This window comes from Rhinolophus ferrumequinum, chromosome 17, assembly GCF_004115265.2.
Source record: "Rhinolophus ferrumequinum isolate MPI-CBG mRhiFer1 chromosome 17, mRhiFer1_v1.p, whole genome shotgun sequence".
NCBI classification, from domain to species: domain Eukaryota; kingdom Metazoa; phylum Chordata; class Mammalia; order Chiroptera; family Rhinolophidae; genus Rhinolophus; species Rhinolophus ferrumequinum.
The window spans coordinates 12,770,439-12,795,548 of NC_046300.1; the positions used below are offsets into that span (position 1 = coordinate 12,770,439).

Sequence of the window (25,110 nt, forward strand, 5' to 3'; positions counted from 1 at the left end):
AAAAGAAAATCCAATTAAAACAGAGGCAGAAAATATGAACACTTTACCAACGACAGGGGAAGGCAATTATGCACATGGAAAGATGCTCAGCATTAGTCACTGGGGAAATGCAAATTAAAACCTCAATAAGATAGTGTTACACACTTATTAGAATAGCTAAAATTAAAGACTGACAACATCAAGTGTAGGCAAAGATGTATGAGAAGTGGAACTCTCATACAATGCCAGTGGGAATGGAAAATGGCACAACTACATAGACCAGTTTTGGAGATTCTTAAAAAGTTAAATGTACACCTCCCTGATGATCTAGCCATTCCACTCCTGGTGTTTACCAAGATCAATACAAGCATACACGCTTACAAAGGCTTGGACACAAATGTGCGCAGCAGTTCTATCTGTAATAACCGGAACCTGGAAAGAACCCAAGGACCATCAAAAGGAGAATGGACAAACAAGTCGTGATATATCTATAGTGGAATACTCCTCAGCAAGAAGAGGAATGACCCATTAATGTATGAATCTCAAAATAATTATGCTGAGTGAAAGATATCAGACCAAAGAGGAGAAGGACATACAGTGTGATAACATTTATTATATAAAATCCTAGAAAAGGAAATCTAATCCAAAGTGACAGAAAGCAGATCAGTGGTTGCCTGTGGGAAGCCAGGAGGGGGTATTACAAAGGTGCAGTAGCCAAGTTTTGGGGGTTATGGCTCTGTTTATTATCTTGATTGTGGTGATTGTTTCACTGGTATATACGTAAGTCAAAACTTATCAATGGCACTATAATAATAAATAACACTTTTATTAAGCTCCAGTCACTGCTCTAAGCACTTCTACATGTATTAGTGCAGTTAATCCTCTACACAGACCTATGATCGTCATCTCTATTTTACAGACATAAGGAAATGAGTACAGTTTCTGTAACCTAACCAAGGTCACACACCTGAGTACATACCAGTCAGCCTGGCTCCATATCATTAACCACTACCCTCTTCCTACAGTCAAGCTGTCTGCAAAAGTGGATACTAAAACAGAACATATTTACATCTTCCCTCTTTTCTACAGGTAACAGAAAATGATGGTAGCTTCTTTCATGATAATAAAAAATAATTAGATGAACTTGCAAGGAAATGGTTCCTGCTGAGGTCAGGTACAGCAATGATGGATAAACTTAAGACAAACAGGGCTCTTCATCTGACTCAGAGTACATACACCCCAGCTTCTGCAAAGGCACAGACTGCAAATGAGTAGTGAAGCGTTAACTGTAGAGTAACAAGTAGTGTGGGTGGGTACTGCACCCGAGGTAGGTCTCTCAAAGTTTGCATCCTGTTAGCAATGTCCTTCAAGATGCAGATGGCTCCACATGAACAAGGTCCCTCCATTTTGGGGTTTGGGAGACTTCTAATATTGAGATTGCAATAAGGTGTCCATGTATTTTTTTCTTTCCTGGTTTACCCCTTGTTTAGTATTGTGTATCTGAGAAAGGATGCATGAAAGATAAAGTTTTAAGATCCAAAGGGTGTGCAATGCCTTTATTTTATACTCACACTTGAGGGTATTGAATTCTGGGTGGAAATCATTTTTCCTTAGAAGGCATGCACCATTGTCACTAATTTTCAAGGCTACTGTTGAGAACTCTAATGCCATTCTTATTCCTGACCTTTTGTTTTCTCTCTCTAGAAACTTTTTATGATCTCTTCTTCAAACCTGGTGTTTTGATCACTTGCATCTCTTTCCTGTTGGTTTTCCCCCAATCCATCTTTGCTGGGCACTCAGTGGATCCTTCCAATCTGGAAACTTACATTTTCTTTCATGTTTGAAAGTTTTGGGGTTTGTCTTTTGTCTTTTCTAACTGTAAAGAGAGTTCATATTGGGCTTAGAGCAATAGGGTTTCATGATGTAAGCTGAGAGTCTGAATCAAATATCTTACTGGGACAGGCAGAGGAACAGGCATTCCAGAGCTGCAGGAACTGATGTATATGGTTAAGAATTAGCAGTCCAGGAAGGGCAGTGATGACACTGATAAAAAGCATGAAAACGGGGAGAAACAGTGGGAGGCAGTGAGCCTAGCTGTGGAGAGCCCTGCTCTTGGACAGACGCCTTCTGCGTGTGTAGTTTCTGACACAGAATGAATCTTCCACACCAGCTAAAGGTTTTCCCATACACCTTACACTAGTAAGGTTTCTCCCCAGTGTGAACTCGCTCGTGCTGAACCAGAGTGATTTTCTGATTGAACGCCTTCCCACACTCTTTGCATTCAAAAGGTTTCTCCCCGGTGTGCTTGCGCTGATGCTGAGTCAAGGCTGTGCTGGAGCATAATCGTTTCCCACACTCGTGACATTCATAGGGTTTCTCCCCCGTGTGCATCCGCTGATGGACAATCAAGCTTGAGCTACAACGGAAAGTTTTCCAACACTCGTTACATTCATAGAGTTTCTCCCAGTGTGGAACTTTCAGTGCTGGAGGAAGACGGAGCTGCTGCTGAAGGCCTTGCCACACTCCTTCCATTTATAGGGCTTTTCTTCAGCATGGATTCTCTGATGCTGAATCAAGGCCATGTCTGAACTTAAGCCTTTCCCACACTCTTTACATTTAAACGGTTTCTTTCCAGTGTGAATGATCTGATGCCAAATAAGTAATGAGTTATATCTGAAGTCTTTTCCACATTCTTCGCATTCAAAAGAATTTCCACCAGTGTAACATCTCTGTATTGGTGGAAATCCGCCATTCAACTGAAGTATGTGTCACATTTTCCACAGTCATAAGACATCTGACCACCAGGAATTGCCTGATGCATAGTGAGTTGTGTGCTGATACTGACGTTTTTTCCTAATTTCTCACACCTCTCCCTGCTTTCAACAGTGCAGGCCTCACAATGCCAGGCCCATCTGAGAAACCTTTCCTCTTCGGCTCTATCTCTTTAACTATCCATTGACTGTGCTGCCGCTCTTGGCTGGCTCCCAAGGTCATGGTGCTGGGGAACGTTCCCCGGCAGCCCTTCCAATGTCGGTCTGTGGGACTCTGATTCTTTGGAAATGTGTTTCTTTGGAGTCGAATCTTCCTTCTCAGTTCTGGTCTCACCCCCTGATATTGCCAAAAGAAAACACAAGTGTCAGCCCCTGATCCTGTGATAAGAAAATACTCGTGCTAAAGGCAAAACAGGATCAAGTGGCCCTGATTTGCCGAGTATGTGGATATTTCCAGTATGTCCACAGAATGGCTACCAAAGATCACCCGGCAACAGAGCCCCACAGGTGAAATGAAGACTCTATGGGAGAGAGGCAAGTGAGGCCAGGACACATTCCCATAAGGAGTGTGAAGACTGGGAAACAGCAAAGACTGTTAACTAGGGCAAAAGACCGAGAGCTTTCTCCCAAGTCAATGGGATGGATAAAAGCCTAGACGTACAAAAGTGTGGAACAGACATGCTAGGTGAGAGGAAGACCACTGAGACTTGAGAAGAAGGGGAAGGTCAAGCCGTGCAAGCACCGCAAAGGGTCCCACAGGCTGAAATTCCTTAAGAGCTGCTTATTTTTAAACATTACCCGTGTCATAGTGTTTGAAAAGAGACCTGATCTGTCATCAGCTTGGCTCTACTAAAGCAGCAGGCTCCCAGGCAGCTGGCCCAGGGGACCAGGCAGAGCAAAGAGCACAGCATTCAGAAGGAAAGGGGAAAACGTGGAGGCTTGTCTGTAAGGTAAAGGGCACTGGACATGTGAAGAACCCTTCCAAGAAGGGACTTAGTCCCAGAGAGGACCGGGTAAGATTCTGGACTTTTTCCCTAAAACACCACACAGGATGTGTATACAGTTTAACAGGACACTATGGAATGTGAAATCCTAAACTAAAAAGGGAAAACTGAAGGCTATTCTGCCTTCACTATTGAGGCCTTTTGCAGGCGAATATAATCTTCAGCGCTGGGCCAGAGCAAAACCTTATGTTTTTATAAGCAAACTGCTTCAAAATTTTTTTTGCCCAGATAGCCTGAAGTCCTGGGGTAATATCCAGAAGGGCAGAGCTCTAACACAAGGCGGGGGCGGAGATGGGGAAAGAACTGTGCGTGGACATTCTCTGTAAAATCTGAAGTGCACAGGAAATTTTGCCAGGCAGAGAAGGAATGAAGCAGAATAACAAAGGCAAAAAAATACACTATGTTGTTGTTTTCAATTCTCACAGCAATACGTTTCAAAATGAGGAAGCCATTCACCTTTCATTTACACCAAGTTTTGCTTTGAAAGTTCATCTTTTAAAAAAACTATTAAGTGTCCATGAAACAAGAATGGCAGGAGACAGGCGGCTGGAGAGATGAGGGACCATGGGGTGTGTTGTGCTAGAGTCTGCATATGTGTGAAAATTCCTATTATAAAAATGAATTTTTTTTTAAATTTCTTAAATCAGTGCTTAGAAACTTGCGATTCCATTTTCCGCACAAATAATGTACTATACAAGTATGTGGATGGCCGGACAGGCCCCCAGAAGCCTATTTTCTTCATAAGGTGGTTGACGTCTTCATCTTTGCAAAAACAAACTGATGCAAAAATGTTTCCAAATGACAGAGATGAAAAGAATTGTCATGCTTTAAGAGCTGCAAGTCAGACAGTGTCCCTTGGCAGGTGGTGAGGTGGAAAGGCACAGATGAACATGCAAAGAAACCTTGCAGCCATGCCTTTCTTGGAAGAGACTTCCCCTTCTTCATTTAAGGGAGACTACCACCGTGAACATGTAATGATTCCACAGGAATGAAAAGAGTCTCACAAGAGAAGATGCACTTCTTACACATTGAAATGTGAACACAAATAAGCAGGCTAAGCAGAAAAGGCAGCTGATAGGTTTTAGTGCTCACCTGGACAGACACCTCTGAGGGTATCCCTGCCCAGAGCTTTGCAGGGATCGAGACCCCATGGCAGTTCCCCTCCCTACGGCTTAGAGACCAGAACAGGTGTGGTGAATGGAAACGCTGCCCATAGAGAAAGAAACAGGAACAAAAAGCTAAAGGGACTCATGAAGCAGGGTCCCCTCTCAGTTCTCTTTATCTTTCTCTGCTAAGCAAGGTAGGGAGAGACTGTGGGAAGGGAAGTCAGCCTGTGCCATGGTAGAAGACAGAAAATTCCGACAGCAGGGAAAGAATCCTGGAATAATCCCTCACTCACGTGAGAGTCCCAAATCTTCTTCAGAGAACTTGGAAGACGGGGGCACAGAGGGCGCTGCTGAGCTCATAAGAGCTCTTCGTTTCCCTGCACGCTTGGGGCAGAGCCCCTCCCACGGCTGGAGGGACAGCTGATTTCAAAACCTGGGAACCCAGGGCTCTCTGCACCCAGTAGTCCCAGGGAGCTCAGCCTTTCAGAGCGACTGCCCATGAGGATTATTAGAGGCCGCACAAGGTCTTGGGAAGAAAGAAGCAAGGATGCTCAAAGGGCACATGCAGACAACCGCAGGAAGAAGCCATGTCTTACCCAGGGAAGCCACATTTGCATAATTCTCCAGCATCACCTCCCTGTACAGGGCCCTCTGTACAGGGTCCAGGATGACCCATTCATTCTGAGTGAAGTACACGGCCACGTCTTCAAGGGTCACTGACTCCTGAAACAGGTTCCTGCTCATGCCTGTGTGAGGGCAGTGGAGCCAAGTATCAGGGCAGAGGCCTGCTGGGTCTGGTGACATTGCTAAGGACAGCTACCCAGTGCCTTCCCCCACCTCAGGGGCCAGACCTCAGTCAGCACTGCCCTCATCAACAGGGGAGCCCCAGACTCACGGCACCCCTTTGTGGTCATCCCCAGCAAACAGCCCTTCCTTCTCCTGAGGATCTCTGCGTCGACTCTGCCCTGCCCTGCTGAGTGCCTGTCGATCCCTCTGGCTCCTTTCCCCTACCTGGGTCTTGTGTGCACACGCACAGGGGACATCTGTATAAACGTGGCCCACGGCACTTTTGTGCTGATCTCCACTCCCTCCCTGACCCCACTAAAATGACAGTAACATAATGGCCCAAGAGAAGAGTCAGAGCGGACTAGAGGAGTTAACAGAATTTTAGAAGGCAGGAAAAGGATGAATGGTAACTAAAAGAGCACAGAAAGCGGCATCTTGATTTATTTTCCATTACAATTGACACTGAGAAAGCTGAATCTTATCTGCTAGCAGAGGGAGAAGCACCCCAAAAGGAGGCCAATTCACACCACAGAACCAAGGATGAACTCAGGGTTTTTTAAGTGTGCACTGCTTTTCATAACTTAGTAAAATAGTCCATCTGTTTAAAAGCACCAGGGAGGAGGGAGGATCCACAAAATACTTAGGACAATGAATGAAAAATACCTTACCCAAAAGCACATCACTGAGACGTCTCAGAAAAACGGGAACATAAAAAAGATCCTGAAGTCTTTCCGAGAAGGAAAAACAACACACACATGAAAACTGGGGAGTCCAGAAGGCAGCAGACTACGCAGCAAAAGTAAAAGGAGAAATGTTCTTCAAATGCTGAGGGGAAACTTCCATTTCTCCTCTACATGGTGTCACAGCAATCAGACTTATCCTCCTGCCTGAATCAGAATAAGACAAAATTACATAAAACAAGGCACTGGAGAAGCCTTTCCTTGGATAAAGCAATTCTAGTAATTTTTTTTAATAGCACACTTTATCCAAGGAAAGACTTCTCCAATCTTGTGGACGGGCTGAAAGGGGCCTTCATTTGTATGCAGCGATGCAGATTTCTACTTTTCAGCCTCAATCGCCACATCTATGCCAATCAATACCCCCACACTCACTTTTTCCCCCATCCGGATTATCTTCCTTCGGGCATTCTCATCTCTCCACTCCCCGCTCATCGCCTCCCCTTCCCCAAACACACCCAATAGTGTCAGATTCACGATGGAAGTCACTGGCCTGGACAACTCAGGGTGTGGATGCAGAGCCAACACCGGCTCTCTCTGGACATCTAAAGGATGACGGCCAACAGAAGCTGAGAGGACGCTGGCTCACCTGGCGCCAAGTGGCCCGGAGCATGGCTGGCGTCCCCGCTTCACACACTGCTCCTGGGGTTCTGAGAAGTGACACTGAAGAGAAAATAAAGAGGCATGAGCAAGACTGATGCCTCCTCCCACCCTACAAGTGTCTTCGGTCCGCCCTGGACCCCTCTCCGCCCCCACCCCATTGCCACAAAGCTTAGAAAAGCCAGTACTACGCCCCGGGAGAGCAAATCTGTTACCGGGACCCGGGAACTCCGACCCGCGGCCACCGCTCACCGCGCGCGGCGTAGGCGCGTTGAAAGCGTGGGAACGGGCGGTTCTCTCCTAAGGAAGCGCCGCCCCGGCGCGGCCGGAAGTGCGTCATTTCCCCTCCCTAGCAACCCGGGAAGCCGCTCGTCTCTATGGTTCCGTATCCCAGCCGCAGCCGCCGCTCTCCTTTCGCAGACAGGTGGTTCCCGGCCTTTTCCTTGGGTCCCGCAGGGCTCCCACCTGGTAACTCCTCTGGGTGGGCGGATGTCGGCCGGCCAGCTTGGGCCACAGAATGGGTCCAGTCCTAGGAAGTATCCGGGGTTCTCCGGCGTTTGCCACTGCGGGCTGCCCTTCCAGGTACGGGGGAAGAGGGACGGTTCCTTCACTGAGCCAAAGCTGCGTGGGTTCTGTGGCTGCCCCGCAGCGAGAGGATTACAAGAGGAGGGCCCATCACTTCAACTGCCGAATGGGTACCGGTGGAGAGTACCGACTACCTAGGTCCAGGAACCCGGCTGTGTACCCCTTATTAGCTGTGTGGCCAGCACACGTTTGCCTGTTTCCTGGTATGTTAAATGGGTTTGATGGTGGTAACCAACCTCAAAGGGTTAATTAAATGAGTTAATGGCTTGGCAAAGTATTTACAGTGATGTCTGGCATATAATAAGTGCTTGCGAGTTTGTTTTGTTTTCTGAGTGTTATTTGCTTTTGAAGATACAGAAGGAGCGCCCATAAGTTTAGGGAATCATTAACAGCCATTAACATTTCGCCTTATGGGCCCTTTCCCACCCTGTACCGGTGTGTGTGTGGTCACACAGATCATTTGTTTAATTACAATATGGCTGAGTAATCATCTTCATTCAGTGTTTTCTTAGGAAGATGTTATATACAACACACTTAGATCCTACGAACATACATACCGGGAGTGCCAAAAATTTGTATATAACTGGACACTTTGGTCAACCTTGCTCAAGCAGTAGTTCGTTGTAATCAGAAGTATCTATCTGGACGCCGATGGTCACCACTTTGAGCACCTTTTGTAATTGCAAAAGTCAAACATGTATTCGAGTATTACAATTTTAATAGTTTTTTCCTTTCTTAAAATATGTTTACATTTTGTTGGCACCCTCTGAATATTTAATGTCCTTTTATCTGAACCTTTATGCAAAAAAAGAATAGACAAAAGAAATATGAAACTAATGCAAACAATGCAGAATTTCCCCTGCCATAAATGACAAATGACCTGAGAAAACTTAATGCAGCACTTCCATATGGTTGGGTAAGATTTAGTGAAGTGTTACAAAATCGTATTGGAAATGAGACAACCACAGAGAGCAGGAGCAAACGCAGGTTCTCAGCAGTTTACTTGGTGCCAGCGCCCCAGACAGCAGCTGCTCATGTTGCCCACATAGGATACTGCACTGGGTCCTCTACATGGAAGCTCATCTTTTGTGAACCAAGCTCTCATACTCAAGGTGAGCTAATAAGAATTTACACATATACACACACAAATGTATACTTCTGTGTAAAGGAATGTTTAAATTCTGGGCGCTTTTGGTCCCTGACATAAATCCAGGATTAGTTAGGTGACAGCAGTGATCGTGGTGGTGGGCGCCAGGGGAAAGCGAGTCAGTGCCCAGGTGTCTCTGAACAATATCTCTACCTCCAATTTTTCTAACAACCTGGAAAGACCTTTTCCTATATGGTATACACTGCTCACTGCAGAGCCAAATGCTATACTAAGATTGTATTCCCTTTATTGTACAACTTAAAAAAAAATTCCTAGTTGCCTTTCTGTATTCCACTACTTGACTTTATGATAGCCTAAATTTTTCACAAATTCTCCTTGGTATGAGGACACGAGATTCCAGCCCTGCTACTCTACACAACCATCGTCCTGAGTCTGCACTGTTTTCCCACAATGAACCCATGTTTTTCTGGACACAGTGTCTTCCTCATTCTTCTCTCACTGGAGCACACCCTCACATAAAGAAGATGTTCAGTCATGTGTGTAGATGTGTGTGTCAGAAATATGACAAAGAAACCATGGTCATTGTGATTTTCCATATTTGACTGCTTTTCTTAGCATGATTCTGGCTGAGGGATCTTCACATATTCTGGAAGCTAAGTAAATAAGTTTTATTTTTGCCTTTTATTCTCCTGTGTATTGCACAAACCTTATCAAGAAATGAAGATAAAGAAAAATCCCCAACATCTCACGGATTTAAATTCCTCACTGTGTTGAGGGAAATTTTGGGGGTAATGGAAATTTTCTATATCTTAGTTACACAACTGTATTCATTATCAAAACTCACCAAACTGTTCTTTAATAGGGTGAATTTTACTATTTATATAGTATATTTCACTAAATCTGACCAAAACCAAAACCAGAATATCTTGCTATGCCCTCACTTGCAGATAAAATTTTACGGTGTTATAACAGTGTACATATCATTTTCTGAGTACCGTATCCCCACATCATTATTTACATACTTCCCCATGTTGCTACACTTTCCTGAAACTGATTTCAAGAAAGGTCAGAGTCTGTAACCACTAGACGGAAAGTATGGCCAAACCAATGAGATCATAACATCTGGTACAATTAGCGTCCTTTAAACTCTTCTTGGTGTTGCCTCAGTAGTTCATTATATAAAATTAATGAAAAGGTTCCACCACTCACAAATTCAGATTTAATCGCAGAGGACGCGAAATAGGTGTGAGGACGTGTCTAAAGGCATGCATGATACCTATCAGGAATGGACTCTTCTGAGGCAGGGGCTCCAGGAGTCGTTGTTGGGTTTCTCTTCTTCTTCCCGCTGGTGTTCACCAGTGTGAGGGCACCATGTTCACCCCATGTAGAATTTGTAGGTTACTGCACCCAGGCACCTATCCTAAAGTGCACAAGCCCAAGTCACTTTTTGTACCTACATATTTGAGTGGGCACTAAAATTAAACAACGATATGGGTGGAAATAGCAAAGAAACCCAAACGGAAAAACCACATTCCCTTCCAATCATATTCTTTTCACTGGTTATTTTCTTGTTCTATTGCTTAGTTACATAGGATCCTCCAAATGGTCATTATCAAGGTAATAGAAAATTCAAGGCTCAGATTTCTCACAGTGAACCTCACTCTTAGCCCACCAAATGGCCCTCCTTAAATCCTGAAAGCAAACATCGGATACTTTCTCTGATTTCTTCCTCCCATGGGCTTTGCATTCCCTCTATTTCTCAAATTACAATAGCCTATCTCATTGTAATGCCATACTCGTAAAATCCAGACTGTTCTGCAAATTTCTAACTCTGGTAGCCCCAGAAGGCAGGTACGGACTGATGGTTAGTTCAAAACTGGACACTGTAAAGAAAAAATCCTATCATTTTCTACCCAGGGTATAGAAGAGAGTAACCAACATGGTCCTTAAATGGGAGAACTGAACATGGACTTGAGAAAATAAGGGTGACTTACACAAGACCAGAGGAGTCTCGATAAAGACGTGATGAGGAGCCAGTGGAAATGGGAAACAGTAGATGCACTGGGAGTCGAGAACATGAGGGAGCTCACAGGGAGTGAGACAAAGGGTTCAGGCTACGAGGGGATGACTTCCCCGGAGAAGCAAGATCCTGAAAGAAATGCACTATTTGGACAGGTGCAGAACTGGCCATTTCAGATGAAGGGAGCAGCATAAAGAGAGGCACAGAGAGAGGACGCAGCACTGCATGTGGAGAAGACGGGGGAGACCCGGGCATGGCTGGAGCAGGGCACACATGCTGGGGAGGCAGAAAGGAGGGGACTGAAGGAGGAGAGTGGGGCCTAACCGCTGATGGCCTGGTGACTTGGGCAGGTTTCCTCCCGGTATGCAACTTCTGATGCTGAATGAAACTTGCACTCCATTTGAAGGTTTTCCCACACACCTTGCACTCATAAGGTTTCTCCCCAGTGTGAACTCGCTGATGCTGAACCAGGGTGATTTTCTGATTGAACGCCTTTCCACACTCCTGGCATTCATAAGGTTTCTCCCCGGTGTGGATCCTCTGATGTACGATAAAGCGGGAGCTACAGCTGAATGTTTTCCAACATTCATTGCATTTGTAGAGTTTTTCCCCGGTGTGAAACCGCTGGTGCTGGAGAAATACTGAACTCCGGCGGAAGGCCTTGCCGCACTCCTTACATTCATAAGGTTTCTCCCCTGTGTGGATCCTCTGATGCTGAGTCAGGACTGAATTCAAACTGAAACTTTTCCCACAGTCCTTGCATTCGTAGGGCTTCTCCCCAGTGTGAATTCGCTCATGGATGATGCAGTCATAACTACACCTGAAAGCCTTCCCACAGTCCTTACATTTAAAGGGTTTCTCCCCAGTGTGGATTCGCTGGTGCCGAATAAGTTTTGAGTTGTAGCTGAAGGTTTTCCCACAGTCCTTACACTCATAGGGCTTCTCCCCACCATGGAGTTTCTGATGCTGAAGGAGGTGGGAGTTTTGACTGAAGGCTTGTCCACATTCCTCACACGAGTACAGTTTCTCCCCAGTGTGGATTTTCTGGTGCCGCAACAGTTTGGAGTTATATCTGAAGGCTTTCCCACATTCTTTGCATTTGTAGGGTCTCTCACCAGTGTGAATTTCCTGATGCTGGTGAAGATCTGAATGTTGGTTGAAATACCTGCCACACTCACCGCATTTATAACGCACCTGTTCTCTAGGGAGGCCCTGCTTTGTAATGAGATGTGTGCCGACACCACTGCTGCCTTCCAACTTCCTGGCTATCCCTTCTCTTTCAACGGTGGAGGGTTTATGATCCTGGACTGTGGAGTCTGTGAAATCTCCTTTCTTTGAGTTTCTCTTCCCTGTGTCACGCAGCAGTGGCTTCTCGAAGCTGCCTTTCAAGTGAGGGTGCCGGGCAGCATCCATCAGCAGCATCTCTGCTGTCAGCCTGGCCCACTCTGGTTCTTTAGGCATGTTCAGCTTCAGCATTTGCTCCTCATTCTCAGTCTTGGTTTTACCCCCTAGCACAATAAAAAGAAAACATCAGAGGCACTTACTTACACTAGAAGGGACAAGGGATGAAGCAGTATGAGCTTCCCCTGGACAGTTTTTGGAGTGACTCAGAGCCACCTGAGGGTGCCCTGAAGGGAAAGTAAAAATATTGGAGGTGGAGAAGGCAAGCAAAGCCATAGGACAACACAAGCAGTGCAGACAGCAGAAGCTGTTAGCTGAGACAAATAGATACAGAAAAATGGGAATGGGGTGGAGAAGTCATCAGAGGGGGCAGTGATGAAGAAAAGCTGAGGGAGCTGAAAGTGAGGCAGGAGGTCTCTAAACCGGAGGAGAGAGAGCTGGGTCAGCAGTGTCCAGAGGGCTGGGAGACGCTGTCTACAAACGTGGAACCCAAGCCCAGTCAAGGCAGGAAATGGTCCAAATACTTCACAACAGTCTGTAACCTCCAAAGAGATGTTACAGAAGCCCAACTGGGGAGAAAATCGTTTGTTACACTGCTGGTTGTGAAGGGTTCATAAAAGGACCCCTATGTCAAACCCATGAACTTACTCTGGGAGAGACAGTTACCTCTGAAAGGAAAAAAGTCATGCCTGGTGAAGACCCTTCCAGGACTGGAGACGGCAACTGAGTGGTTTGGGGGGAGTTTCGTGCTCTCACTTGGTGGCACTACAACACAGAAACCTTTTTTGCCTTTTCAAGCATCAACAATCTGACAAATGAAGCTTCTACCTTAGTGTTTCTCAAGCTTTTTGACTGTGACTTACATAGATCCTGACCCAACACACACATGCTTACACACACACACACACACACACACACACACACACACTCATACACATACACCTGAAACAGCAACAGAAGATTCATAAAACTGCCCCTAATAAGAGTGACGCATTTAAGACAGATTTTATACTATTTTGGTCTATTTCACTTAAGTCTACAGTCTACAGTCTAGTCTAATTTTTAAAGGCTGAGCACAACTCACCGAAGAGTTGCAACCCAGGGTTGAAGATTCTCCAGAACAATGGTCCTCAAAGTGTGGTCCCAGGACCATTATCACCCAGGAACTTGTCAGAAATGCAGATGCTTGGGACCCACCCCAGTGCTGCTGAGTTAGCCTCTCTGGAGGTGGTGCCCAGCAGTCTGCTTTCCCCAGCCTCGCAAGTGACTGATGATCCTAGAGTTTGAAATCACTGATCTAGAAACTAAAAAAGGAAGTTAGAGGCTGTTCTTTTAATTGTGAAAGGCTGCACTGTTGGTAGGTGGCCACTAGCCACATGTGGCTATTTAATTAAAATGGAACAAATTTCAAAACTCAGTTCCTCAGTTGCACTGGCCACATTTCGAGTGCACCGGTGGCTACAGGCTACCACATTGGACAGTGCAGTTGTATAACACTTCCATCACCGTAGAAAGTTCTATTGGACAATGCTGGTTTGGAGTTTTTGTCAGGCTAAATAGAGAATGTGCAGCTGTAGCAAAGGGAAACACAACTGCAGGCAGACTGCCAGGAAAGACTTTTCATCCAGGGGACCTAAAGTGCTGGCGTCAACCTAAAGGCACTAATTCAGATAGAAGTGGGGGTGAGTGAGAAAGAAGCCATTAGTTAACAGAGGTTCTGAATAGCATTAGGGATTCGGAGAGTATGAGGACAGGCCCCTGCATGAGGAAGGCTATGTGCCAAACGTCTGGATGGTTCTTCACATTTATCTCAGTTCAGTATCTTTCAAAAAAGGAAACCATTCATTCCCAATCAATGAGCAGGCTTTATTCCAAAAGCTAATTTAAAATTCCCTGTTTAAAAATACACAAAAATTTCACTCTCATACACAGTTTCACACACACACACACACACACACTGTTCTTATGGAAACGAGTTCTTACTATATTGTGATTTTATTCCTAAATTGACCAACAGAAGCCTGTTTTCACTACAGTGTTTGAAATCCTTTAGCTTTACAAAAAATGACAGAAAATGAAATATTTGGACTGCTCTTCTACAGTGTGGAGTTGAAGCTCTAGGGAGAGACACTTCTGAATGAGAGAGACCATTTTCATCCCCACAACCACGGTATGACAGAAGAAAAGCCTTTTTCATGTTAAATCATTAAAAGACAGGCCAAGCTGGAGAGGACGACGGTGGGTTCTCCTGCTTACCTGTGCAGACACTTCTCAGGGCCTCCGCTTCCCCGGGTGTCCAGGGATCCAGGTCCCGGGGTGCTTCCCCTCGCTCTAGCTGGAATATCAGATCTGGTTTGGAGAATGGAAATGCTGCTGAAGGAGAAAAAGGAACAGGAAGCTGAGGAGAGGCCATCCTGACCCCTCTCAGTCCACCCTCTGCTTTGCCAGGTGAAAAAAGAAGTGGACGTCCCAAGAGACTAAACGAGGTCAGTGTGGAGAGAATCTAGGGATCTAAGGAAGGCTCAAATTGTTTTGCTCAGGAGGGAGCTTATTCAAGCTCCATCTGAGAGGATGGGAAGCGCCCACCGTCGTTGGAGGTGTATACATGGGGGTCCTAGGAGACGCTCACACAGAGGAGATGGGACCAAGGTCTCCTCTAGGAAACTGGAAGAGCGGAAGAATGAAAGTGGGCCACTGGGAACCTTCTTAGCTCTCTGTGCCCATAGCAAAGCCTCTCTCAGGAGAGTCCCCACCAGGAAACAGGGAAACAAGAAGTCTTGTTTAAACCAAAGTGAACCCAGATCTTTCTCCATCAGCATCTCCTGCAACTGGGGATTACGTAGCTCAGCTCATGGAGCATCAATCCTACTGGTATTAGAGGTTCCAGATCTGCTGAGGAGGAAGCCATGAGCTCAGAGGGCAGAAGCTGAGTTTCAGAGAGGAGGGAGGACTTACCCAGGGAAGCCACATTGGCATAATTCTCCAGCATCACCTCCCTGTACAGGGCCCTCTGCACAGGCTCCAGGCTGGCCCACTGATTCTGGGTGAAGTACACGGCCACGTCCTCAAAGGTGACTGACTCCTGAAACAACAGGTTCCTGCTCAAGCGCTGTGCAAGGTCAGAGAAGGGGCCTGAACTCAGGAAAAGGGACGAATCTATGGAAGTCCATGGCTCTGAGCCCCATGGAAGGTTTGTACTGGCAAGGAGAGCCACACGGCATCTGTCAGGGGCAGCCCTCAGCCAGCACTCCCACTTCCAGTGTGCACACCTCTGGGGGCCGGATTCTGTGTCATCCCAAGCACACAGCCCAGAACCTGCTCTTGTCCACTTGGTGGTCACGTCAACCCCTCGTCTGACTCCATGAGCCAGGTCTAGCTTCCTGGCATGTTTTCTAAAGTGACCACAGCAAGTTATCTGCCTTTCACCCTGTCTCCGTCCATCCTGAGGCCCCCATCAGGGACCTCCACTCCGCATCTCTCTGGTCTTCCCTCCACATCTTTTACTAGAGACAGAGGGACAGTTCCACGGCCACAGAGTTCCTTTCACTCTGGATGATTCTTCCTCCTCCTGCCATCTTGCCTTATCAGAAAGCTGGTTGTCCCTTGAAGGCAATGTGCAGTGTCACCTCCTCCTTTCCTAACACACATGACACCAGGAACAGGATGGCAGTCCCTGACCTTGAACCTGGACCTACCCCCGATCAGCTAAGCTCAGTCCGGCTGCCATTGCTGCCCTCCTCACCAGGTATGTTCCTTTCTGCCTCCTGCTGGGGCCACGTCCACCTTCCCAAGGGAGAAGGAAACCATCACAGGCTATTTAGACTTCTTTATATATCAATTTACTCAATCATTGGAACATATCTGTGAAGTCAGAATTAATATCCCCCTTTTTAGATGGGAATCAGTATATTAAGCACTTTCAAATAGACAAGAGGGAGTCCTCTTTATCTGAGTATTTATTACAATGTTGTATAAGGAAGCAAAAATTTCAAATTAACTCACCACGTATATAACGCGGTCCACTGTGACATCTGTCCCTGACTCACACTGTACCCTACCCCCCTCTGTCTGTCATATCAATTACCTTCTCTTTGTGATTGTGGCTCAAGTGCCACTGCAATGTGACCTAGAATCATGAAGCAGAAACAGAAGTGGATGGTCCAATGTTTGCAACAGCCAAATACATATTGCTCGTATCTGGGATGGAGCTTTCTCATGACATGACACATCCATTACATGATACACCCAGCTTTCTCATTACATGAACTGGGGCACTGGAGAGAAATTCAGGGAAATCCTCTACCGCTAAGAAAACTTTGGAGGGACAACTGCTGCCAGTGCTGCGTGAATTTGTGCCAACAAAGGATACAGGCTCTTACAGAGGTTACGCCACAGTCTTTGCAATGGGCTCCAGGCACAGGTTTCAGCCCCACTCAGCATCCCTCCAAGAACCCACCTCCCTCCTCAACCCACGTCCTCTGCATGCTCCATTTTGGCTTCACTGAACCCTAATTTCGTGGTCTGCAGGGGAAACCCCTCCTGTGGGAGTTGCCTGTTTAATCTCAGAAGGTGGTCTTCCTTTGTGTATTGTCATGCAGACTAGCACGCCCAAATTTTAACTTGTCCATTAACTCCCCAGATACTGTACACCTGTAGACTCCGGAGCTCTGGGGTGGGGCCTGAGCTTGTGCCTTTCTAACAAGCCCCCCGGTGAGGCCGAAGCTGCTCATCTGGGCACCACACTTGCACTGTGCATGTAGTCTCACTTTCTAGAATTTCTTAGCTGGTGCTTCCCTCTTTCTCAACCAACCTGATCCTCCGGAGTTTACTTACTTTCCCCCACCAACTGCCCTAAGGTACTCCCTTGCCATACTCTATTGCTGGATGCCAAGCTAAGTCCGGGACCGGCCAGGTCAGGCCACTGGTCCTGTAATGACTTTTCCTATCTGCTCTGAATACGGAAAGCTGGAAGAGAGCTCAGCTCACCTGGAACCACACTGTCTGGAGCATGGCTGATGACCCCTGGCTTCATGCACTGCCCTTTCTCTTTGCCAAAGCAAGAACCTGCAGAGCTAAGCGGAAAGAGAACCATAGTGTGAGACCGGCCCTATCTTGTTTCCACACTTGCTGCCTCTCCCTCCCTCAGTCTTCTTGCCACAATCATTGGAAACATATTCTTAGGACATTCTGGTTGTTGTCAATGCACTCTCTCTAGTGATTCATGGGATGCTGCAATTGCTCCCTTTGTACACTCCACAGATTTGCCTGGTGAGGCTGGAAATTCCTAGAAAGTTCCTGAATCGAGTCATGAACTGCAGTGAATTCGTGGCGTTTAAGAAAATCCCTGGCCCACTATGAATGTGTTACTAAGCAGTTTGCACTGAATGCTTCCAGGGATCAAGGCCAAGACCCAGCGCGAGTTCCTGGAGATAGTAGGGTGACAGGTGGCCCTGGACCAACCGCCGGCTGCGGGACAAAATGCAAGTGGTGTTCTGGCCCCAGGGGTAAAGGAAAGACGCCCAACGTCCAGTTGGCGATACTGACGGAGACCTGACAGAGATCTGGACACTCCTCCCCGGGATGCAGGCGACTCCCAACGTCACCGGCCCCCACCCTGAGTACCGCGAGCCAGGGGATGTCAGGCCAGCTCTTCGCGGCAGGAAGGTCGATCGCGCCTCCGCCGGCCGGCAGGAGGCTGGGCGCTGGCTCCTCGCGGCGTCTGCGGCCCCCCCCACCCCCCGACACCCGAGCTCCAGGCCAGCCCGGGGGAACAGGGTCACCTAATCCCTGCCGCTCATCCCGGAGCGATGGCAGCACTGGGAACGTAGCCAAGGCGGAAGCACAAGCGGCGGGAGCCCTCAGCGCCTCTCTAGGAAGCTGGGAGGCTGGCCATCTCCATGGTTCTACCAGGCCAGACCCCCATCGACAGGGGCTCTTCTCAGTCCTTCACTCCACGGCTTACCAACCCACGTTGACGATCAGGTCCTCAAGGACAGAGTTCACATCATACTCCTTGTGATGCTCTGACTCTGAGGCTTACTAGCAGTTACCTAACCTGATGAATTTATAACCCGACTCCAGCTGATGCCACTGCAATGTGACCTAGAATCATGAAGTCTGGCGTCTGGCTTCAAATCCTGACTCCATCATTTATTCTCTGTATGGCCTTGCACAAGTTACTTAAACTCTGTGATCATTTTCTGAGTTGAGAACGGTAATAGTTTCAAACTCACAAATTCAACGGATTAACCATCAGTCAATTCATGTAAAAAGCACTTGTCATTACTTCTGGTTCTGTATTCTAAGTCAAAATAAGTGCCAGTTCTGCTATTGCCGACATTACTATCGCAGTCATGCACCACTTAATGATGGGGATATGTTCTGAGCAAGGCACTGCAGGCGATTTTGTCCTCGTGCCAACATCTCAGAATGACTTACGCAAACCGAGATGGTCCAGCCTGCTCCACATCGGGGCTGTATGGAACCGCTCCGAGGCTGCAAGCCTGTCCAGCACGTTACTGCCCTGAATACTGTGGCAATTGTAACACACAGTATTTGTGTTATCTAAACATCCAAACAGAAAAGGTATAGTAAAAATAGGGTATAAGAGATAAAGAACGGATGCCTGTCCAGGGCACTTACCACGAACGGAGCTTGCAGGACAGGACGTTGCTCCGCGTGAGTCAGTGAGTGAATGGTGACTGGATGTGAAGGCCGAGGACACTGCTGTCACTACTGAGCCTTTATAGTCACATACACCCAGGCTACACGTAATTCATCAAAACACAAGAGTAAATGAAGCACAAGATAGTACAAAGATGTATGAGGCTACAGGAAATACTGTTTTACAGTAAACTTTTTTTAAGTGGAAATACAGTGTAAAATAACAATAGAAAGTATAGCAAATAAGTTATTTATTATCAAACGCTATGCGCTGCACATAATTACTCCTAGGAGCTGGTTTCATGACTGGCAGCACAGGTTTGTTTACACCAGCATCAACACTAACACACAGTGCAGAGCTACAATGTCCAATGTTAGGACAGCTAGGGTGCCACTAGGTGAGGAATTTTTCAGATCCATTAAAATCTTATGGACCACACTGTCCTATATGTGCTGTCGTTAACCAAAACGTTGCTTTGCAGTGCATGACTACACCACTCTAGTTAACACTGCATCTTTCTCCAGTCCGGACATAATCATCATTGCAATAGCCCTTCCTTTGGGCCAGGCATTGTGCAGATAGCTTTGAGCTAGAGGCCTGTATATCATTGGCTATCCCACCGGTTCCTAAACTCAAAATATTCCAGACTAATCTCAAGTTTTCCTCACCCTCCTGTTCCTGGATGAATGGCTGTTGGCTGGAACAACGAACTCCACAAATTCTGGTTCCGGTCCCTGCATTTTCCCACAGTCCAGACGTAAGAGCAAGTGAGAGTGCTAGAGGATATCCTTACAGTTCTAAAGGAAAATAATTTTGAATCTAGAACTCCAGAGCTAAAACATCACAGATATAAGGTGTAATAGACAAATGAGTAAGAAGTATGTCTTTTTGGTCTTTGTCCCCATTTCCTGACAGGAATCTTCTAAAACCCTTGGAATCTCAGAGTATTGAGCGTCTTTCTGTATGCGCATGACTGTTGGCTGGGGACTCCTTGATAGCTTCAGGGTGGGAGAGTCACCAGAGGAACCAAACATGGGATTGGAACTTTCACCCCCACCAGTGCTGAGGGGCTGGAGATTGACCTTATCACCAATGGTCGATGATTTAATCAATTATGCCTATAGAACGGGCCTCCAAAAAATCCCTTAAAGACATAGGGCATTCAGAGCTTCCAGGTTAGTGAACAAATTGGGTTCAGCAGGTGGCAAACTGGAGGGCATGGACGCTCCCTGCCCCTTCTCTAACACCTTGTTCTATGCATCTCTTCTGTTTGGCTGTTGCTGAATTTTATCCTTTGTAATAAACTGGTACTAGTCCCATTTTCCCCAGTTCTGTGATGAGCTGTTCTGATTATCAAACCTGAGGAGGTAGTCCAATTTATAGCTGGTCAGTCAGAAGTACAGGAGGCCTAAGACTTGCATCTGAAGTGAGGTCCAATGTTAACTCCGGGTAGTCAAGTGTCAGAATTAAATTGGTTGGTGGGGAAAAAAATCATACATTTGCTATCAGAAATGCTGTTAAGAAATAGTTCATATAAGGGCAAAATACTTTCAGACAAGTAAGCCAAGTTTATCATTCATAAATGCTAACTGGAAGAAAAACTAGAGGATGTAGTCAGTGAAAATCAAAAATTAATGAATCCAAGAGTAAAAAAGGGGACAGAAGCAGCAGCAGTAAAGCAAGAAACCAGTAAGACATCACTTTAGGTTAACTACCAAGGCCTGCTAACCGGCATCACCACTGCCACTTAACCAGTTGGGACCTTTGTCAAGGTGAGAAATACAGCCAAGCTTGGTATCACCTCTAACCTTCCCATTCCGTCTTGTTCGGTAAACTTCAGTCCAACAGCACAATCATCTCAATCTGATGTTCACTCCATTAAACACTGAATGGCTGAAGTCCCCCCATAGCTAATATCTGCTTCCTTGTTCCGTTGTGTCATCCTCTGCATTCCTGAGATTCATACCAGCCTTCCCCTTAGTCTTTTAGGTTGCCGCCTAAGATCCCAATTTCTCTAGACAACTCCCCACCCCACACACAAGGACAGGCACCCCATAAATTGTCTGTATTTCCTCTGCCACAAAAGCTATTAATTACACTGTTATCACTTGCCTAGTAATACCACCAGCAAAATGAGCTCTCCCTGTTATTCCAGTGAGGTTCAAGAAACCAGCTTTTGTATACTTATCTTTTCCTAGTATATTTTTACAAGAAAATTTAATAAACTCTCAAGCATCAAAAGCTGTTAGAATTCTACATTTATGGGAAACATATGTAAGGAAAAAAAACCACTTCGTGTTCTAAATATGATTTCCAATGAGAACGTTAGTTATGACTTTGTGTGATGGCTTTACACTACCTGAGTCTGGGCAGTGTGGGACAAATGAACATCAACAATCCCACCATCAATCTGCTCCATAATCCAGGCCCCAGCAAGACTTTAATCCACAGTTCAGTTAATTTGTCAAAAACAACCTTTATTACTTTTATAATAGCCTTTTGTTTTTATGCTTTCTTGCCAGATGCTTTTGGAGCAGGTGCTTTCTGGGCTGGAGCTTTCGGACCCTTCTGAGCTTTTGGAGGCGCTGCCTTCTGGCCTGCAGCTTTCTGGGCAGGAACCTTCTGGGCTGGAGCCTTCTTGCCTGCAGCAGCCATCTTTTTTGCTGGAACCTTTGCAGCTGCAGCTGCTGCAGCTGTACCTTTAGCAGCAGGTGCTTTTTTGGGAGAAGCCTTCAGAAGAGCTGCCTTTTGAAGCTTCCTAACTTCAAGCTTGATTATTCGGTTCCTCTGAAAAATTTCAATACGTATTTGTAAGTACGTGTACAGAAGACAACCCGTATGTCCAAGACCCCTATGAAGTCAACTTTGGTATACCAAGCTTGGGTAAACAGAATTACCAGACAAATTTAGGGTTAAAATATAACAATCACGTAATAATTTTAAAACTTACCATTTTCTTTGCCTTCATGACTTTGTAACGATCAAAATCTGTCATCTTGGCTTTCTGTTTTTTAAAAAAAAAAATCTCTCATGTCACCTTCCAACCTCCAGGAAAAAAAAAAGGTCAGAATTGAAATGACTGTAAGTTATTACCTTTTCTCTGGCTTCAATCTTCTTGGCCCATCTTGTGGCTGCCCATTTTGTATTGATATCTGCCTTCTCCCAGGCTTTTCGGACATACTTCTGGCGGGCACTAGAAAGAGCCAAGACCATCAATTAAGGAATCAGCTTTGAAGCCACAGACATCCAAGGACAGCTTTGCGTCCTCTGAAAAGCACAATTTATATCCCTCAAGTTAAAAAGCATATACAAAATGATGCCCAAAGTACCCTTCCCATTCACTATACTTCTAGCTCTAGTTGTCTCTAGAGAGCACATACCACTTGGCACACTACAGTTTTACTCATTTGAATATTCACTAAACCAGCTTATCTTACTATCTCAAACACAATTTTAATAAAAAATGCAAAACAGCCAATGTTCAGGATTTTAAAATCAACTTTCATGTATAGAATATCACCCTGGAGTCGTGAATATGTACAAAGCAATTTCCTTTTCATCAAGAATGAGGTAAAGTTAATCCTTAGACCTAATGTTTTTATTTTGTACAAAAACGCTTAACGATTTGATCATAAAATCCAATTATAATCATTTTGAAATTTATCAAAACCCAGTGTGCTTAAATAAATAGTTACAGCATGTGTGCCACTGCAACTGCATTTGCAGTTGGTAATGACAGCAACACACCACAGTGTTTAATTTTCACAATCTACACGTCAAGAAAAAATTACTACCGATCGCCTCAATTCCACATAAGCAGCTGGGAATAGAACCTCTGTGGTGGCTGCCTGCCATATGAGATGATGAATGTTAAATACTTGTAACTAACATGTTAAAAGTTCAACTAATGACAGCTAGTATTGGGAAAGACAAGCTAGAATTTTTGTTTTGAAGCTGTTTATTAAAATGTGAACAGGAAACCAGAATTCCTTAGGGAGGTCTTTGTAAATCCTGAAAGAGGGTAAAAAAGATGACGGCAAATCTGGATAAACGCAAATCCAGAGAACTACCAGATCACAGAACACTTAAAAAGTAACTAACGCCCATCTATTTCTACATTGTAAATTCCTCTTCTGAATTGCTTTCACCTTTCAACTGTTTACTGTATTCTCAAGGGAAAAACAACAAAATAACAAAAACATTTTTTTTAATTAAACGTTTTTCTAGTATAAACAAAGCTGGGGGAGGGTGTAATGGTTGGTAGACAGTTACCTGTGTGGGAACTTGAGGATGAAGTCAGTGAGCTGCATGCATTTGAAAGGCATTGCCTGTCTCCTTACTTGAGTGCAAGGTCCATCAACCAAAGCCTAGAATACACAAATAAGATGAAGATCTCAGTACAGAACTGAATATTCAAAATAGACAGATATTCTCTAACAGTCGTCCTTTCAGAATTATCAAATCCCCACTATCTGCGTTGGTGGTACAGTGGTGATTATAGCTGCCTTCCAAATCCTCATTATTTAGATGCTTTTTAAAAAAGATTAAACTATTAATAGTACAGCATATAACCCAAGTAAATATAATTTACTTGACAATTTTAAGTCTTTAATTCTTAACATTTCAAATAACTTCATGTTCATTCACAGCCTTTGGTCAATCCCTTAGTTTGTGGTTCTCAAATATTGACAAGAGCAAACAACAGCTTTCTCTGTGCTTGGCTTTGTTCTAAGTTCGCTTTACATATAGTAACTCATTTACACTTCACCAATGTATTTACCCATTAGTTAAAAGCTCTGGCTAGTTTAAGCAGCAGGGGTAATACTTAAACCCAGCAGTGCTGACCAACTCAAGTCTGTACTTGAAACCCCTACTCTGCCTGCTTCTGCAAGGATAAAATAAAGCCACCATCCAGACTACTCCCCACTGGGACGACTGCCATTTATACTGCTGCATACCATCCACTGCCATGTGATGTGACTTTCCTTACACTTACCCTGTTCTGGTCAATAACATCTACAATCGCGACCAGCTTCCCGGCATGAGGCCCAAAGGAGATGTAGGCCACCCGGCCAACCTCCACGAAGCGCCTGAACACCTAAAATGCGGGTTGAAAAAGGAGGAGGAGAACAGAGAAACTAATTAAAAGTCTCCAGCTTATCAGGCTTTGCCGCTTAAAGGAAACATGGGTAAGAACGATGAGGGGAACACGTCCAAGTGCCTGGACGACCCGGATGGACAAAATCCGCAGACTGCGGCAAAGCCGGGTTCCCGCAGGTCTCCACGCCCCCGCCCACTGGCCCCAACTCGGCAAGGTCCCGGCGGCCGCAGTATGGCTCTGGCGGCGGAGGCGCGCACGCGTGGCCCAGGCGCGCCGGGCGCTCCACGCGCTCCTAGGCCGCGCGTCGGGCAAGCTCCCAAACTCATTGCTCCACCCGATCGGGGGATCTTCACCACACGCTACCCAAGACCCGCTGAGCGCCGTTCGGCGCCTCCGCTCCCAGGCCCAGACAGTGGTGGAGCTGCATGGCCGCCAGACCCGGAGCCGGTAAGAGCGATACTCACCATGTTGGCGGCGTTCGGCGAGAAGGAAGAAGGCCCGCCCGACAGTGCGCAAGTGTAGAAAGCCGCCCCGCCCCCACGGTAAACGAGACGCCGACGTGGGCACCGATTGGTTGGGATTGGGGCATGCGTACTTACTCTCACTCAAGCGCCCTCGAAAATGTGGCGGAGCTGGCTTTAGTGTGTCTGCTTTGTTGCGAGCGCGAGCTGCGTGGCTGGCTTCGGTCATCTGGCACTGGAGTTGCAGGAATTTCTCTTAATATTTTAGGGTGAAGAAGAGCCCAGAAGCTATGACTCCAATATAACTCTACACATTCCATTTTACTTTCTTTTTTAACATTCTTCCAACTTTGAATTACTCAGTACTCTCCCGTTTTTTGTCTAAATGTTACTCACGGCTTAGTACTAGATTTTTTTCTCCCACTAAATGACCCCACTAGTATTGTTAACATTTCATTTCAAAGTAATTAAGACTTACAGAAAAGTTGCAAAGCTAGTACAAATGATTCCCATAAACATTTCTCTTTAGATTCCCCAAATATTAACGTCTTATGTTTGCATTATCATTTTTTTTTTCTTGAACCACTTAAGAAATTGCAGACATGATGTTTCTTTATCTCTACACACTTAAATGTGTAAAAACAAGGACATTATTTTACATAATCAGCGGGATCAAAATCAGGAAATTAGTACTATGTAATACGGTCTATTGTTTAATTTGCAGTCTTATTTAAATGTTACCAATTGTCCCACTTACAGTTTTTAGAGCAAACGAAAAAATAAATTT

General features: G+C 45.6%; 2 protein-coding genes and 1 pseudogene across 2 annotated transcripts; all 3 read right to left on the minus strand.

The window, feature by feature from the left end:
* Positions 1-737: 737 nt before the first annotated feature.
* On the minus strand, positions 738-7,323 carry LOC117037133 (zinc finger protein 620-like; annotated as a pseudogene).
* A 1,014-nt stretch (positions 7,324-8,337) lies between these two features.
* On the minus strand, positions 8,338-18,566 carry LOC117037135 (zinc finger protein 619-like). Its single transcript, XM_033132856.1, has 6 exons — positions 18,536-18,566; positions 17,720-17,913; positions 15,053-15,206; positions 14,354-14,470; positions 11,117-12,204; positions 8,338-10,096 (listed from the first exon to the last, which is right to left on the minus strand). Exons 1-6 carry the CDS (start codon positions 18,564-18,566, stop codon positions 10,052-10,054), a joined length of 1,629 nt encoding a protein of 542 aa, XP_032988747.1. The 3' UTR covers positions 8,338-10,051.
* Positions 18,567-21,219: 2,653 nt separating this feature from the next.
* RPL14 (ribosomal protein L14) lies at positions 21,220-24,399 on the minus strand. The gene is made up of 6 exons (XM_033131467.1): positions 24,327-24,399; positions 23,758-23,859; positions 23,034-23,128; positions 21,855-21,954; positions 21,712-21,765; positions 21,220-21,548 (listed from the first exon to the last, which is right to left on the minus strand). The coding sequence occupies exons 1-6, from the start codon at positions 24,327-24,329 to the stop codon at positions 21,267-21,269; spliced, it is 636 nt and encodes a 211-aa protein (XP_032987358.1). The 5' UTR covers positions 24,330-24,399; the 3' UTR covers positions 21,220-21,266.
* Between the last annotated feature and the right edge of the window lie 711 nt (positions 24,400-25,110).

What these genes read in the sequence shown, in the direction of transcription:
- RPL14 (XM_033131467.1), bottom strand. An exon ending in AGATTGAAGCCAGAGAAAAG is followed by an intron (nt 21,766 to 21,854) that starts GTAATAACTTAC and finishes TTTAAAAAACAG; the next exon opens with AAAGCCAAGATGACAGATTT. An exon ending in TCATGAAGGCAAAGAAAATG is followed by an intron (nt 21,549 to 21,711) that starts GTAAGTTTTAAA and finishes GAAATTTTTCAG; the next exon opens with AGGAACCGAATAATCAAGCT.
- LOC117037135 (XM_033132856.1), bottom strand. Translation starts at nt 18,566, where the DNA reads ATGTGGAGCAGGCTGGACCATCTCGGTTTGC. An exon ending in TGCCAATGTGGCTTCCCTGG is followed by an intron (nt 14,471 to 15,052) that starts GTAAGTCCTCCC and finishes TTTCTCCTTCAG; the next exon opens with CAGCATTTCCATTCTCCAAA. An exon ending in AGAAACCTTATGAGTGCAAG is followed by an intron (nt 10,097 to 11,116) that starts GTGTGTGGGAAA and finishes TGTGCACTTTAG; the next exon opens with GATAGGTGCCTGGGTGCAGT.